The following is a 15,694-nucleotide window of genomic DNA, read 5'->3' as shown; positions in this document are numbered from 1 at the left end:
CAACCCATAACCAACAACTTCTCCTGGGGACCAACCCCTCTGTCCCATCACCCCTACCACAGCTGAGTTCTCTGTCCTCCACAGACCTTGCCCCTGGGAAAAACATGGCTGGTTGGGGGGGCACCCGTCCCCCCACCTCTCTGCTGCAGGGGTGCAGGGGTGTCTGCTCTCCCCCTGCATCCTCCATCATTAATTTCCATCAGTGGCCAAGTGGGGCCAGGGCTGCCTGGGGGTGGCCGAGGAACACGGCGCTTTCCCCTGATAGCAAAAATAAATACATTAAAATTCTTGCAGGAGGCAGAAGAATGCGGGACGGCAGGAAAAAATTGTTTTATAATTTGTAATAACACAAAAGCCGGGGGGGGGGGGGGACTGAGCTGCAAGAGGCAAGGAAAGGCAAAGACAAAGGATCAACTGCAATGGTGGAGGCTGCTTCAGAGTGGCAGTGGCATCCCTGTCACCCTGGATTAGTATGACCACTGTCACCTTGTCCCCTGAAGTACGTATGCCTTTGGTGCCTTTGGGTCCTATTGCAGAAGGGGAGGCAGCAAGAAAATCACTGGAGCTGAGCAAACAGGCAACCACTCCCTACCTGCTTAAGCAGGTCTCAGCATCTTTGTGCCTCAGTTTCTCCTTGCTAAAGGAGATTTTTTATGCAGCTGTGAGAAAAGCTGTGAAATGGGGGCAAACTCCTGGCATACACCCCATTCCAGTTCTTCTGATCCAGACCCAAGGCAAGGAGCCCACCTTTGTCCACTCTGCCCCACCAGCCCCTTTAAGGGGGTTTTGCCATAGGACCCAGGCAATGGGGCCAGTTCCCATAAGTGTGCTGAGGGCATCGCAGCCCCCCCAGCCCCCTCCAGCCTCACGCAGAGCTGACATGATAAGGCGAGTTGCTGAGCACCAGCCGCACCTGCTCACCGAGACGGCACCCCCCCTCCCCTCTTCGGGGCAAAATCAAAGGGATTTTTCTGCCCTTAGGAAATCAGATAAAGGCTTCTCACCTGCCCCGCGCTGCCTTTGCGAGGAGGCCAGGCGCTAGGGGCGGAGGGACAACAGGCACTTTCAACACACCGGCAGATGAGCCGTGCGTCGCAGTGAGCTCTGCCGGCAGGGGCTGGGCCCCTGGGTACAGTGTCAGCCTCGCCCGGCCTCAGCAGGGATGCCCCCTCTCCCCGAGCTACTCGTTGCAGACTATCCCCCTGGATTAGAGGTGACGGGGTCCCTGTAGGACAGCTAGCATGGAGACTGGTGGGTGAAGGCAAAAGGCAACATGGTGCAGCAGCCCAGATGCAGTGCTCAGCTCAGGGACTGAGTCCGTGTCCCTTTGTCCCCATGTCCCCATGCTGTAGCCAGGGCAGCTTAGTCCTTGTCACCATGCCAAGGGTGCAGACCAGGAGCCCATTTCCTGTGTGGGAGGGCAGAGAAAGAGCAGGTGTGAATCCTCCAGAGGTGGTGGGAGTCTCTTACCTCCTGTGCCCAGGAGGGAGAGAATTGTGCCAAGCTGCAGATAAAGCCTGAGTCATTCATCACCGAATGCTGTTAGCAGGGAGCAGACATGCCCAGGTGAAGGGATGAAACTGCTGGTGATCAAGGCAAGGGGAACAGTTATGGGCAAGCCAGGGTCTTGAGATGGGCAGGGTATGGGAGGCCATGAAGGGGACAGAGCACAAATAGCTTCTGGAGGGAGGAGTGATCTCACCAGCAGCGAGAGTGCTCTGCTTTGCCCATCATGGGTGGAAGACAGTTCCTTTTCCCTTGGGCTAACCCAGTGGGCTGGCTGTTTGCTCAGTGGAGCTGGGTACAGAGATCAGGTGAGACACCCCCAGGGTAGATCCTCTCCCAGGATCCATGACCTAGATGCTGCAGGGCTGGGAGCTGCATCGCCAACCTCTGCTGGGAGTCATAAATGATACAAGAGGAATCAGAGATGCAGAGAACTGGACTGAGCACTGGAAAACCATTCCTGAGGCTCTGTGGGGAGAATTGGTGTGGCAGGCTATGGGCTCCTCCTGTCCCCAGCTGCACAGCCCTTGTGTGGCCCCCTGCTACTTTCTGGACATTTCAGCTTCCTCCTGCCCCAGGCAGCTCCTGCTACTCCTCCTGTTATGATCTGGGGCTGGGGACTGTGTCCGTTCTGGGTCCCGGCTGCACCTGAATTGAAATCACTGTAAACAAGATGTCCCTCACCACACTCTACTCCTGGTTCTCCTTGCTCCTAGGGCTGGCTCGATCATTCTCCTACGTGTCCCTGTGCCTCAGGCGTGTCTCTCCAGAGTGTTGGAGCTAAGTGTTGGGAGATGCTTGTGAGGGGTCACTCCTCCAGCTTTCCCAGGCAGGACAGACTGGACTGAGGACAGGCAGGGTTATGGAGCCAGGGTTCTGCCAGGAGAGCCCAGTCAGGGACACGGGCCAGGCAGGGCTGTGCTGGGGGCAGCACAGGGACGCCAGGTTTTGGCAAGGCCATGACAGGGGTGTCAGGGTCGGGCAAGAGTGTGACAGGAAGGTTTCGGGGACACCTCGAGGCCAGGTCGGGTTTGACAGGGCTGCGGCAGGACCCCGAGTGGAGCCGGGCAGGGCTGTGCCAAGCAGGTCCGCAGCAGGTTCCGGGGCTTCGGGGGCAGGGCTGTGCCGGTCAGATCCGCAAAAAGGGCTGAACATTCAAACGCAGTGGCGGGACAGACAGGCTGCGGCCACGGTCCTCTACCGGTGGGTGCCTGTCCCCACATCGTGTCCGTGGCTCTGCGCTGGGAACGGAGCCTGGCACCCGGGAGTCCCCCCGCCCGGCCCGCCCTGTCCGTCCCCCGGGCTCCGGTTTCCCTGTCGGAGCAGATGCTTTCGCAGCCCCGTCCCTCCTCCTTCTCCGGAGCAGCCTCCGCGCCGCGCTCCAGCCGCCCGGAGGTGCCTGCCCAGCCCAGCCCAACCCAGCCCGGCCCGGACGGCCCCGCCGGCCGCGTTGCCTGCCCGGCCCGGCCCGGCGGAGGGAGACAGCGGGCACCCACCCGCCGGGGCCCCGGCCGGACCTCGGGGGTGCCCGGCTCCCGGCCAGTGGCGTGGAGCGAGTTCGACGTTTCCTCAGTCCTGGCAGGATGCTGCCTTCCTCCCGGACCCAGCTGGGGCTCTTCTTCATCCTTCTCTGCCCCGCTAACATCATCGGGCTCTGGTGGTGAGTAGGACATCCCGGGGGTGGGGGGGGGGGGGGGGGGGGGGGGAAAGCAGGAGGGTGCGCAGGGTGTCTCGATCTCCGGGGGTGGTCCCCCCCGGCTTGGGGACAAAAGAGTCCCCTACGCTCAGGCACCACTTGGGTTGGAATTGCTGCTCACTGGCCGTTCTGATCCAGACCGGGGCACACACATACTGTCAGGGTTTGGGCACACAAGTGTGTTGGAGGCAGCAAGCTGGGGGATCCCCAGGAGTATAGGGTGCACAGGTCCTGTGGTGAGAGTTGCACTTTGCCTCCCCGCACCCCCAGCCCACTGCCTGGGAGACTTGTATGCCTGAGGGGTGGGCAAGGGGGCTTAGTGGCTTCCAGACCCCTTCAATAAGTCAAATTTAATTAAAAAGCCTTAGGGTCCCTACAGTGTCCCCTCTGAATGGTGGCCTGGACACAGCAGGGACAAAACCCCTATTTGTAATGGTGCCCTCATCAAAGGCAGAGACGGTGCCTTGCAGGATACCAGAGGGGGTGGGGGATTCATTACAGGCACAGAACTGGGACCCAGACTTGGAAAGCCCAGGTATCTGTCGAAACATGAACTATTTAAATCTATTAAGAATTTCACCCAGCCTGTCTTTATCCGGTTTTAAGTGCTTAGATTCCAGCTCCCCGGCGTGCTGTCCGGGCTATCATTCATTATCTGAGGCTATTCGTCTCCACATTGTCACACTCTTTTGACCCCTAAAATAAAGCTCTCCATAAGCCTTTCCCCTCACGGTCCCCTGCCTGCCCACCAGTGATTTATTCCACATCTCCATTCCCTTTGCTAGCCCTGGCTCCAGGGCTGCACTGGGGGCCTTTGTGAGTATAAATGGTGCTGTTACAGTCAGTTGTACATCAGCTGAGAGTTCGTCCCTGGAGCCCAAGTGCTGTGTTTATTGCCAGGCAAGGGTTTAGCATGGGGCTGAGAGAGACTTGCCTTGGGTTTTTTTGCTAGAAAAGGGGAGACTGAGGTAGGGCAAGCCCTGGCCAAGGCAGGGTGCTTGTGGAGGGTCTCCATGCTCTGTACCACCCACCTCAGGGTAGCTGTGCCATTGCAGGGCATATGCCCTCCTGCTGCCTGAGACCTGCTGTTTTTCCCTGGCTAATTCTCAGACACACATGCAGCTATCCCTTCAGCTGTCCATGCTTTCTCTGCCCCATCCTCATCAATATCTCCAAGTTCATGCCCTGTGCTCCAGCTTTGAGGACATCTGCCCATGACTGGAGCAGGTAAAGGTGAAGCAGGGGCAGGCCAACAGCACCAGCCAGGGCAGGGTGTGGGGTACTGGTACCCCTTGCCCCAGGTGCTCAGAACTGCATCTCACCATGGAGTCTGGGTCCTGCTGGTGCCATGTGTGCACAGGCAGCAATGACTTCAGGAGATTAGCAGGATTTGGCAGGGGAGGGCAAGGGGTCAAACTTGTTTTTTCTTCTTTTAAAAAAGAAGAAAAAAAGGAACCTTTATTTTAAGAATAATAACTCAGCTGCCTGAGGCATGGCGAATGCACTGGGCAGTGGAGTGGCTTCAGGGGGATCACCAGCTCACACTCTGCTTCACTCTGGAGCCAGCGAGCTGGGAAGAGGTGGTGGGTGGATGAGGCCACCAGCACCACCAAATGGACGTGCCAGGCTTCCCGGGACAGGGCATAGGAGCAGCTGGATAATTCATGAACTGCTTCTCTCAGAGTTTGATGTTTTGGCCCCTGGCTGAGATCATCTCAGGGAGCCCTTCCTGTGTGGAGTGGAGGAGTCTGGGCACTCATGACAGGCATCTTCCCATGTGCCTGCTCCTGGTACTGGTCCCTCTCCCAGGTGTGGGTAGCACTGGTGTCTGTGGGTTTTGCTGTTGGTGGGGAGGGGTTCAAGGGAGCAGCTGTGTGTTGTGCCAGAGCTCCTGGAAGCCCCAGGACTGGTGGCATTGACAGAACTGTTCCTTGCTGTCACTGTCACTAATGCATAGGGACTTTGGTGGCACACCTTTGTGTGTGCATCAATGGGTACTTGTGGGTGCTTAGCCAAGGGTGCATTTTCCCCTGGCCAAGAAAGAAATGTCTTTACAACTTCCCCATCCCACCCCTGAGTACATCATCTGTGTGCCTATTTAAGCCAGCTTTTTCCCCCACTGACGACCCAATTTGTGAGAGAGGTGTGGTGGGCTGTAGCTGGGCTGGATCTCAAGAGGCACAGTGGCAGCCCAGGCAAGCAGCCGGGCCTGGCCACACACAGGTGGTGCCCATTGGGATCCTAGCACATGGTTGCATCCACAGAAAAAGATTTTGGTATGATGTACAAGCACTGACATCCTGCTAGTGACATTGTAGTCTGAGAAAGAGCATCCTCATTGTGTTAGGATGTCCCGAGAGAGTCACTGAAGACACAGACCTTTCCATGGCAAAAGGGAGCAGGCTGTGGTCAGTGCCAATGGAAGATATGTCACTCACGTGCTGCACTTGATTAGTGCCAAGCTGCAGGGAGTAGGCTCTCCTTGCTCCCATTGGCTCTGTAAATCCTCTTTCTTCTTCCTCCCCTATTCTTTACAGATTTCTTGCTCAGCTCCTTGTGCAACAGTGATTTCTCCCTGAGCAGGACAGGTAGGGACTGCCTGGGGCTCCTGGGCTGGCCCAGAGGCTGCAGAGATACAGAGCAGGCAAACTTAGTGTCTGAGGAGCCCCAGGCGGGTTCAGGGCAGGATCTCAGCCAAGCCGGTTTGCAGTCGGGCTGTGCCTGCAGGAGTGCAGAGGCACTCTGGGGATGGGGGCAAGCAAAACCAGCTTCCCTGGTGCCTGTTGGCTGTCCATGGGTATGGCTGAGAGCAGCTGGGAGATGGCAGAGAAAGCAAGGGAGAAAATCACCCCAGCTGAAATGTGCTTTGCTCCAGCTGTGGGTCTGAGGGAGCCCAGAGGGATGGACACCTGCCCTCCATCCCCTTCCCATCCATGTACAAGGGCAGTGCACCTCCAGCTTTTCTTCAGAGGTGCTCAGAGAGGATCTCTCCCACCAGCCCCTGTGGCTGTAGCCTTGCTTGAGGGAGTCTTAGTCCCACATCCCTCAAGCCACACACCCTGTGTGACCACCCAACAGTGGTCTCTCCTCTTTCCCAGCCCTGACCAGCACCCACCCTGCAAGGCTAGAGCCTGTAAGGGCAGGCTGCTGGGCTGGAGGGCCCTGCCTGCCTGCCTTGGGGTGAGCCTTGTGAGTCACCCCCTGGGCTTGCTGACCCACAGTTGCTAGCCCACAGCACCCAACAGACTGGGCTGCCCAGCCTTCCCTGGCATGCCTTCTCCCCTGGAGCAGCACCATATGGGCAGAAATGAATCTCCCAGTGAGAGAGCCCCTGCCTGATGCCATCTCCCTGTGCCCTTGCTGGGGCAGCTGCTGACTTGCTGTGTTTTTTGAAGGGACAATGTTTCTCTTGCACCCTTTGAGATGACTACTGACTCTAGCATTGGGCTACTTGTTTTCTTCCACAAAGGTAGCTGAACTTTCCCCAGTGCCATCCCTTGTCCCTGCTCCTGGTCACATCCACTCTCCCGTGGTGACACCCAGGCTCCCTGGCCATGCCCTACACATGCCCCCAACTGGAGGATTTTTCTGGCCTTTGCATCAGAACCTTGAGCATTTCAAACACCCCTCGTGCAGGAGGGTCCTGGGCAGACTCTGACATCTGCTCAGGCTTTGCAGGGTCCTCCCACAACAAGTGGGCATGAACTAGCCAAGCCCTCATGCTACCCCAGCTCCAGCCTCTGTCAGCACCCAGAAGAAGGACTCAGTGACCACGAGTGGGTGGACTTCTTTCTTCTTATCCCAGCCCTGCCACGGTTTGGACATGGCTTCAAGACCACCACCTCTGCAGGTGAATGCTCCCTCCATCCCCCCAATACCTGCAGCACAAGTTTGGGCAGCTCCTGTTCACGGCAGCCTGGCCTCAGCATGACCCTGCAGCTAGCAGGTCCATGGGTTGATGCAATGCCATGCCAAAGCCTCTATCCTTTAGGCAGCTTCCCAGCTGTTTGCATGCCGTCCTTGCCAAGGAGATGTTAGGAGGAGGGAAGGAAATGGGGGTCCCCCTTCTCTTCCCAACCCATGGCATTTCCTGCTCCCTCAGTGCCCCGGGGGCTGCTCGGCAGCCAAGCCCTGGCTGTGCTCCCCAGGGCAGTGACTTGCTGCTTACTCACCACACCTTCCTGGGCCTCCTGCTCTGTTTCCACACCCAGCTGCCCGCTTAGTGGCAGCACCCACGCATGGCCCCAGGTGAGGGGCTGAGTGCCCGCCACATGCCTGCATGGGCTGTAGGAAAGCTGGATGGGTAAAAATTAATCTGTGGATCCCCCTTGCACTGTTTGCACAACTTGGAAAGAGACGGGCTCCCTTTGGGTTTGACTTGTAGGCTGTCACGCAGTGTGACATCGTTGTGTGGCGTGAGATGGCCTATGTCCCCAGGGATGGATGTCTGTTCTCCAGGGCTGTCATCCTGCAGTTCTTACCTCTCCAGGTGGGCTCAGAGTGATGACCTGGGTACCCTAGTACTGTGCTTTGCCCTGCTGAAGGCTTCCAGAGGCTGGGATAGAGACCTGTATGTGAAGCAAGCCACAGCCTTACAACCCTAGAGCAGAGTCCCCTTGTCCCACAGGAGTGTCCAGGCAGCAATACTCAATGGGTGCAGGCCTGTCAGAACCCATATGGATCTGGCATGGCCCAAGCACTGCTCTCCCGCAGGTGTGACTTTTGAAGGCTGACTATCCTCCTTCTCATTCACTCAGCCTCACTCCCTCGGCTTCCTGCAAACCAGGACCCCACTGGGTCCCCTCCATAACGGTCTGCTGGCAGAGGCCAGAAGTCCTGCTCCACATCATCCCCATGCCCAAGGAGAAGATGGTGACTTGGTCCAGCTCTTTGGTCCATGATTTTGTCTGGGAATGAGACTGGGACGTACTGGAAGCTCCATGACCATGAGCTGAGCTGGGAAAAAATGGTGACTATGGCTCTTAGGAACCCCCGTCTCTGTTGCAGCAGGCACAGCATCCAGAGCACAGGGGTTGCATCAGAAGCCCTGGTGACTCCTGTTTGACGTGCGTCACTGGGACTGGGCAGCCTAAGGGGTGACAGCAGCAGGTGGGCAGTGGTTTGCAGCCCCTTTTCTGTGCCTCAGTCTCCCCTTTCAGCAATGGGGGTTGTTTCCCTTACACAGGGATGCTGGGAGGTTGGATAGTGGGGCTCATCATCCCACTGGCTTTCAGGGCAAGCCAGAGCCTCCCAGCAGCAGTTCTGGCAGCCAGCAAAGGGCACCAGGGGCAGGTGGCAGGGATGCTGCTGTGCTGCTGAGCCTGGCTGGGGGCTCCCAGGCAGGAGGTGGCAGGGGGCTGGGGTGTCCCAGGCAAGTTGCGGGGAGCCGGGCTGGCGACCCTGTTCCTTCACCAGGGCAGGGGGAGGAGTGCCCGGCAGCAGAGGTGGGGCACCTTAATTGTAGATGCGGGAGGCCTTGGAGCGGGACAAGCTCAGGCAGATCTGGGCCCTGCGCCGGAGCCCTTGCCAAAGTGGTAGCAGTTTGGCAGCATTTTTCTTGCCCTTGTCTCCCCCCCATTCTCCCCCCCCCCCCAAACCCTCCAAAGCAAAACAGCTCTTGGGCTCCCGGCAGCCTCCCTGTGCCAGAAAGTGGAGCCCAGCGGAAATTAATATCGCTTTGGACTTAGGCAGCCTACCCCACGCCTCGTCGGCATGGACAGAAAGCTCCTGCGCTCTCCGCCAGCCTTGCTGCCGCCTGGACCATGGGTGGGGACCCCCGCGGTGCCGGTGAGCCGCCCATCACCCCCCAGACCCGCGGGGCTGAGCTCTTCTTCCTGGCCTGATCCAGCGGGCTGGGGTGAGCCACAGTTCAGTATTTGATCTGACGGCCCCGGGGGGCTGGCGCATCGTTTTTATATGAGTACAAAGAGTCGTCTCTTAATGAAAGTCCCATCTCGTCTCCCCCTCTTCCCCACTCCACCGGCGGAGGCAGCCAAACCTCCGCCATCCTGCTGTAGATGTTGGGAGCCCGTGGTCACAAAGGACAGCAAGCTTGGAGACCAATATGGAGGCTTGGATCCCTGTATGGTCATCATGGGATGGGTCTGGACAGATTTTCTGGTCACTTTCCACCTGGGCCTCAGTTTCCCCATCTATGGAGGACCTGTGGCAGGCAAGCTCTGCGATGCTTCCCTAGCTGTCCCATCCCTTTGCAGAGGTCCATGTGAATAATGCAGCAAAGGGAAACTGAGCTGCTGGGAGCAAAGGGAGATGGGTTCTCCCCAGCAGAAGTGTGGGCTTGCCTCAGTTTCCCTGCTGGAAGTTCCCTTTCCAGGCTATGTCTCTCAGTTGAGCTGTTTAACCTTTAAACCTCCAGCCAAAGCACAAGGGCTCCTTTTCCAGGCTATGCGAGAGGGCATGTCCTCTCTGAGCCCAGCTGGGGTCTGGTAGGCAGGAGATCCAGGAAGCTGGGGAGCTGACATGAATCAGGGGGATCCTGGCAGCTTTGAGCTTCAAACAAGGGGCTTGGAGGGGGTTTGCACTGGGGACAGGATTGCAAGCAGAGTACTGCAGCCTGGTGTCCCAAACACAGCCCCCCAGCTGCACAAGAGTGAAAAGGAAACCCAGAACACAGTTAAACACTGAGATTCAGCTTGTGATTTTCAAGCCCCTGGGGCTTGGCCAGACTATAAAGCTCTGGGTTTGGAAGCTGTGCAGCTGATGCTCTCCAGTGAGCGGGGCTGAAGGCAGCACAGGCCGCCCAAGCACTGCTCCCCAGGGAATCCCAGGGAATGTAACCTCCCAATCATCAGGCATGTCCTGATCCTGGGGTATGCTGGGTCCAGCCCTGAGGTTCTGTGGGCATCCATGACTATAAAAATCATGTTGTTGAGCAGGATGAGCTCTGAGCCCACAGGAGCAGCGCTGGAGGCAAGGGTGGGCTGAGTTTAGGGTGTGCTAAATTCGTGTGGCCCATGGCTCCGGAGCTGCCCGTGGCAGAGCTGGAGCATTGCCCATGCCAGCACGAGGCAGGGTGCCGGCAGGCTGCGCAGCTGCGCGAGCTGTGCCGTGGAGGGCACTCCGGGCAAAATGTGTGGGGAAAGTACAGGAGTTTCTGTAGCCGATGGCACACCAGGGAGCACAGCGTTGTGCTCAGACTTTGCCCTCAGGGCCAGGGAGTCAGGCACCTCACTCCAGCTGTGCTGGCAAGGAGGAACTGCCTCTGACGTGGGCCCAGCCAAGACTTGCCCTCCCTCACTGGCATTGGCAAAGCTGGCAATGCCACCTGCATCCCTCCCTTGCACTCCCGCACCCGCCTACGGCTCCGTTCCCTGGAGTCAGTGCCTGGATTTGGGGAGGTGAGTACAGGATCCTGGCCAGCAGCCGAGGGGCTTTATCAGAGGCAAGGTCACTCAACTAGTCTCCCACAGGGTAAAGTAGCGAGAACCCGTGGAGAGGGGGAGACACACCAAGAATGCTGGCTGGGCTCCTTGTTGTGTCCACAGCTCTGGGAGACACAGCTGCATCGGGCATCAGTCACATGGCAATGCCAGGGCTGGGTTAGGTCAGTGCCAGCTCCAAAGAGCAGATGCTGAGTAGCACAGTATTTCTGCCACCTCTCTTGGGGACACCACCATCACTCCCTAGATGTCCCCAAGGATGTAGAGTGGTATGTGCCAACATCATCCTATAGCCTGTCCCACAGTAGGCCCCAATCCCCAGTGGATGGACAGGGCAAGGTATTGCCTATAGTCCTACCCCCACTGCATATGTCTCTCTGTCCCCTTGTCACCCAGGCTCAGCATGGAGCTGGCACTGCCCTGCAGCCTTGCTCCATGCCTGTGGGTAGGTCTGGTCATGTCCCATCCACACCCTGGTCTCTCCTGGGCTTGGGTGCTGGTTTTGCTCTGCTCGCTGTCCCCTCCTGCAGGGCAGTGGGGAGCCCCCTGGTCATGGACCCCAACAGCATCTGCCGCAAGACGAAGCGGCTGGCGGGGAAGCAGGCAGAGCTGTGCCAGCTGGAGCCAGAGATTGTGCAGGAGGTGGCCAAGGGCACCAAGCTGGGCGTCCGGGAGTGCCAGTACCAATTCCGCTTCCGCCGCTGGAACTGCACCAGCCACAGCAAGTACTTCGGCAAGATCCTGCAGCAGGGTAAGGCCAGTGCTTCCTCAGCTTCCCATTTCCCAAAAAGACCCCAGCCTGGTGAAGAACCTCCTCGGGACTCCTGGAGCAGAGTCTTGGCGTGCAAAGCTGTGTGTGTGTGTGTGTGTGTGTGTGCGCGCACATGTAGGGGGTTGCTCAGTGCTCCCTGGTGCAGTCACGCTGAGGTTTTACTGCCGGGACATGTCTCTCAGTGTTGTAATGAAGCAATTACCAATACTCCCAGACAGTGCAGGGCTTCATGAAGCCCAAGAATGCACCCTCGTCTGGCAGTGATTTACTGCTCCCCCAGGACCCCAGGGTGTGCTGTGGGAAGGGGCCCGGCTGGGAGGCAGTGTGCAGCCGTTGGGAGCTGCCTCTCACCCCATGGGTGCCCTTCACATCCCTCCTCCTGGCCTTGCAGGGAGTGGAGGAGAGGAGTGTTTGTCTCCTGTCCCTGTCCCTGGATGGGCACCCTGATGTCACCCTGAGGAACAGGGCTGGGTGGCAGGAAGGTATGTGCAGGTCTCAGTGGATACAGCGATCCAAGCCAGGCCCAGCTGCATCAAAATCAGAGCAGGGGCAGAGCAAGAGGACACCCATGAGTGTGTAAGGGATGGGAAAGCCTTGCCACATTCCTCAGGGAGAGTAGCTGGGAGTGGATGGTGCTCCAAGCAAGAGGGGTTGACTGAAACACCTTGGGCTGGTAGGATCACTTAGTGTGAGGTGAGTTCAGTCCTGCCCCTCTTCCCATGTTGATCCCTGTGCTTTGGCAGATGAAGATGCTGAAGCAAGCCTCAGACTCCTCAGTCATCACATTTGTTGGTGCATGGCCAGCCCATGGCAAAGTGGATAAGTCCATGGGTCATGCAGGGGGGTCAAGGTGGCATCCCTGGGGGGATTGGAGAGGGTGGGGTGCCCTGGGCACCCAATTGACTGCAGATACTAGTGGGGGTCAGAGCTGAAGCCTCGAGGGAGGACCATGGGAGGGGGATAGGCTCAGATTTGCAGTTATGGGTTCCCCCCAACACAGGGAGATGTATTCAGTCAAGAGGCAGTGAGTCAGGGCACATGGGGGACTTTCCTGCCTCTGGAGTCACCTATTTTCACCATAAACTGGCAGTGAGGCAGGTGGGATCTGTGCCAGGCAGGGATCTGCTCTGGAAGTGGGGTGGTGCCAGAATGCAGGGCCAGACCAGGTGGTGAGTGAAAGGTACTGGCAGATGAGCTGCTGGGTACCCAGGAACAGCTCGTGTTGGAGGAGACACAGGCACATCAATCAAGGGATGGCTGAAGGAGCCACCACATTGGTCCAGCCTCACTGCTGGGGTGGTAGAGATAACCAATGTCGTAGGGACAGTGGTGAGTGTGAGTCCCTGGCACTCTGAGGACATGAGGCATTCCAGCTAGAGGTGTGGAGTTCTCCCAGGTAACAAGGTGGGTGTCAGAAGCCCTCAAAGGTGCCAGCAGGCACCAGCCTCCCTGTAAGTCTGCAGGGACTGCACAAAGTATCTCAGCATTTTGGGGGTTCCTAGCTCCATCACATGAACACTTTCCATCCAATATCCTTTTCTATCCAAGGATGCCGCAAACCTCTCATTCCTGGCCATAGCCTCCCTGGCACAGTCATGGCTGTTCCCTCTTCCCTTGCTGCCACCTGTGCCAGGTGTGGCATGCCAGGGCAGGCTTGCTTGGGGGCAGCTACGTGTCTGGAGGAACTGTCAGAGGAGCAGCATCCCCCCAGGGCCCGGCTGGCAGGCTGGCATGGGGACCTCTGCCAGCTTTGGGCTGCCTGCTGAGAGTTCTGCCAGCCCCAGGTAGGAGCAGATAGGTGGTCAGGTGGCTTGCAGGGGCAGGAGGACCTGGGGAGGGGGTGGTACCCCCTTGGTGGCACTGCCAGAAAGGCACGGGTGTGCCCAGTTCCTGCTAACACCAGGTGCTGTGTGGGCTTTTGGAGGAGCTGCTCATGGAAGTGGTGCCCTGTTATCCCTCTTCCTGCAGCCTCCCCAAGTCAGAATACTGAAGATGGAGGGATGGGACACCCCCCAAAACCCACCTTCCCCTCCCTCCCCAGGAATCTCCTGCAGGCCACCACCCTGGGCCAGCCCTGCCCTGGCATTTGGGTGGGCAGGAGCTGGGCTGGCATGGAGCAGGGGGAGCAGGAGCCCCCCGAGCAGGGCGCCGCACCCCTGCTGCCAGAATCCCCCGCTGGCTGCGGCTGCGAGCGGCAGGTCCGGGCAGGGGAAAGATGCTTGGAATTCGTGTCCCGGAGCAGAGAGAGACAGGAGCAAATACTACTAATAAATAATCCTGCAGGGTGGAGGCTGTGCCGGCGGAGAGAGGGGGGTGGGCAGCTCCCCATGGCAAAGAGGGTAGTGGTGGGAGAGCAGACAGCACAGCTTCATCACTGCTGCCCTGCAGGGGGTGAGTGGCACCCTTGGTATCCCTCACAGTGTTTGTTTCCAGGTGCCAGTTTGGAGCTGGGGTTGGGATTTTTACTGCATGGAAGGATATTGCAGGGTAGTGTGAGGAAGCTGTGGGTACCACCTGGTCATGTGGGACCACCCTCTGCTCTCTGAGCTTCCCTCTTTCCCATGGGGGAGCACCCAGACTTTCCAGAAGAGGTGGGAGATTTGTTGCCTCTCCACAGCTGAGTGCAGGAACACTGGCAGGGCCTGACCATCCCCCAGAGTTTTCAAATCTTCTTGCAAGATGCATCTCCTGCTCCAGGCAGCCCGTTCCAGGGTGGGTGCATCACCCAAGGAGCAGCACCGACCACATATGAAGAGGGAGAATGGGGAGTCTGAGCCCCTGGGATGTCAGCCAGGGGGTGGTGGTGCTTTGCTTGCTGGAGCTGACCCCACATCCCGGCCCTGTCCGTTCTCCTGCAGATATCCGTGAAACAGCATTCGTGTACGCCATCACGGCGGCTGGAGTGAGCCACGCCATCACGCAGGCCTGCAGCATGGGCGAGCTGCTGCAGTGTGGCTGTGAGCTGACACGGAGCCGGGCCCCCCCCTCGCCCACAGCGGGGCCAGGCACAGAGGGCACTGCCTGGGAGTGGGGGGGCTGTGGGGATGATGTGCAGTTTGGCTACGAGAAATCCCAGCAGTTCATGGATGCCAAGAACAAGAAAGGCAAAAATGACATCCGAGCTCTTATCGACCTGCACAACAACGAAGCTGGGCGCTTGGTAAGGCACTGCACTCCCTGTCCCCTGCACCCCTTGTGCCTCTGCCCAGCCCTCCACCTTCAGTGTCCCCAAGCCAGGTACCTGCACCAGCTTTGGCTGAAATATCACCCAATATCTTTTGGGCATCCTTTGCAGAATAACTCTCCACCCCCAGCCCCTCCCCCGGGCCAGGGCAGCACCAAGCGGCAGGGTTTTGCCTGGGGGTGCTGGGCAGCGAGAGAGGGACCCGAGGGCTGAGCATCGCTGTCTCTTCCTCAGGCGGTGCGCAGCTACATGAGGACAGAGTGCAAATGCCACGGGCTGTCGGGCTCCTGCACCCTGCGGACCTGCTGGAGGAAGATGCCCCATTTCCGCGAGGTGGGGGATCGCCTGCTCGAGCGCTTCAATGGGGCTTTCAAGGTGATGGGAGGCAACGACGGGAAAACCCTCATCCCTGTGGGTGACAACATCAAGCCTCCCGATAAACAGGACCTCATCTACTCAGCCGACTCACCTGATTTCTGCTCGGCTAATCGTAAGACAGGCTCGCTGGGTACCAGGGGCCGTGTCTGCAACAGCACAGCCATGGACACAAGTGGCTGCGACCTGCTGTGCTGCGGGAGAGGGCACCGGGACGAGACGGTGGTGCTGGAGGAGAACTGCCTTTGCCGCTTCCACTGGTGCTGTGTGGTGCAGTGCCGCAAGTGCTCCGTCCGTCAGGAGCTCAGCCTCTGCATCTGACAGCCTGGGGTCAGGCGAGGACAATTTGGGAGGCCACCTCCAGGCTCACAAGGCTCCCCTGGGACAGAGACAGGTGGAGCCAGTGGCAGGGTCAGCGTGGGTGAGCTCAGCTCTGCGCTCTTGGGAGTCCTGGCTTCCCCAGAGGGCAGCATGGGGCTGCCTGGCATCCCCCAAGGTCCCCGTGGCACAGAGCTTCCACTAATAAAGCTATTTAAAGCCGTATGCCACAGCGCTTCCTGGGGAGGGCTGAGAAGCGCTGACCACCGTACTGGAATGGGATTAGCCAGAGAGCTGCCTTGCCCCAGCTGTGAGTCCCAATCAGTCACACTCCTGCCAGCCCCTAGCCCTGCTGGGACCTGTGGGTGAAGTCCAGCTCATTTTTTATCTGCTCTCTGTTTTTCTCTGTGTTGTCAAGCCTGGAGATGTGTGTGGATGGGTGC

General features: G+C 58.5%; 1 protein-coding gene across 1 annotated transcript; it reads left to right on the top strand.

The window, feature by feature from the left end:
- Positions 1 to 3,015: 3,015 nt before the first annotated feature.
- On the top strand, positions 3,016 to 15,467 carry WNT6 (Wnt family member 6). Its single transcript, XM_053947837.1, has 4 exons — positions 3,016 to 3,166; positions 11,133 to 11,353; positions 14,233 to 14,534; positions 14,793 to 15,467. The coding sequence occupies exons 1-4, from the start codon at positions 3,090 to 3,092 to the stop codon at positions 15,252 to 15,254; spliced, it is 1,062 nt and encodes a 353-aa protein (XP_053803812.1). The 5' UTR covers positions 3,016 to 3,089; the 3' UTR covers positions 15,255 to 15,467.
- Positions 15,468 to 15,694: the final 227 nt, after the last annotated feature.

The sequence above is a fragment of the Vidua chalybeata genome, chromosome 7 (assembly GCF_026979565.1).
Source record: "Vidua chalybeata isolate OUT-0048 chromosome 7, bVidCha1 merged haplotype, whole genome shotgun sequence".
Taxonomy (NCBI): domain Eukaryota; kingdom Metazoa; phylum Chordata; class Aves; order Passeriformes; family Viduidae; genus Vidua; species Vidua chalybeata.
This window is presented reverse-complemented; position numbering and strand designations above follow the sequence as displayed.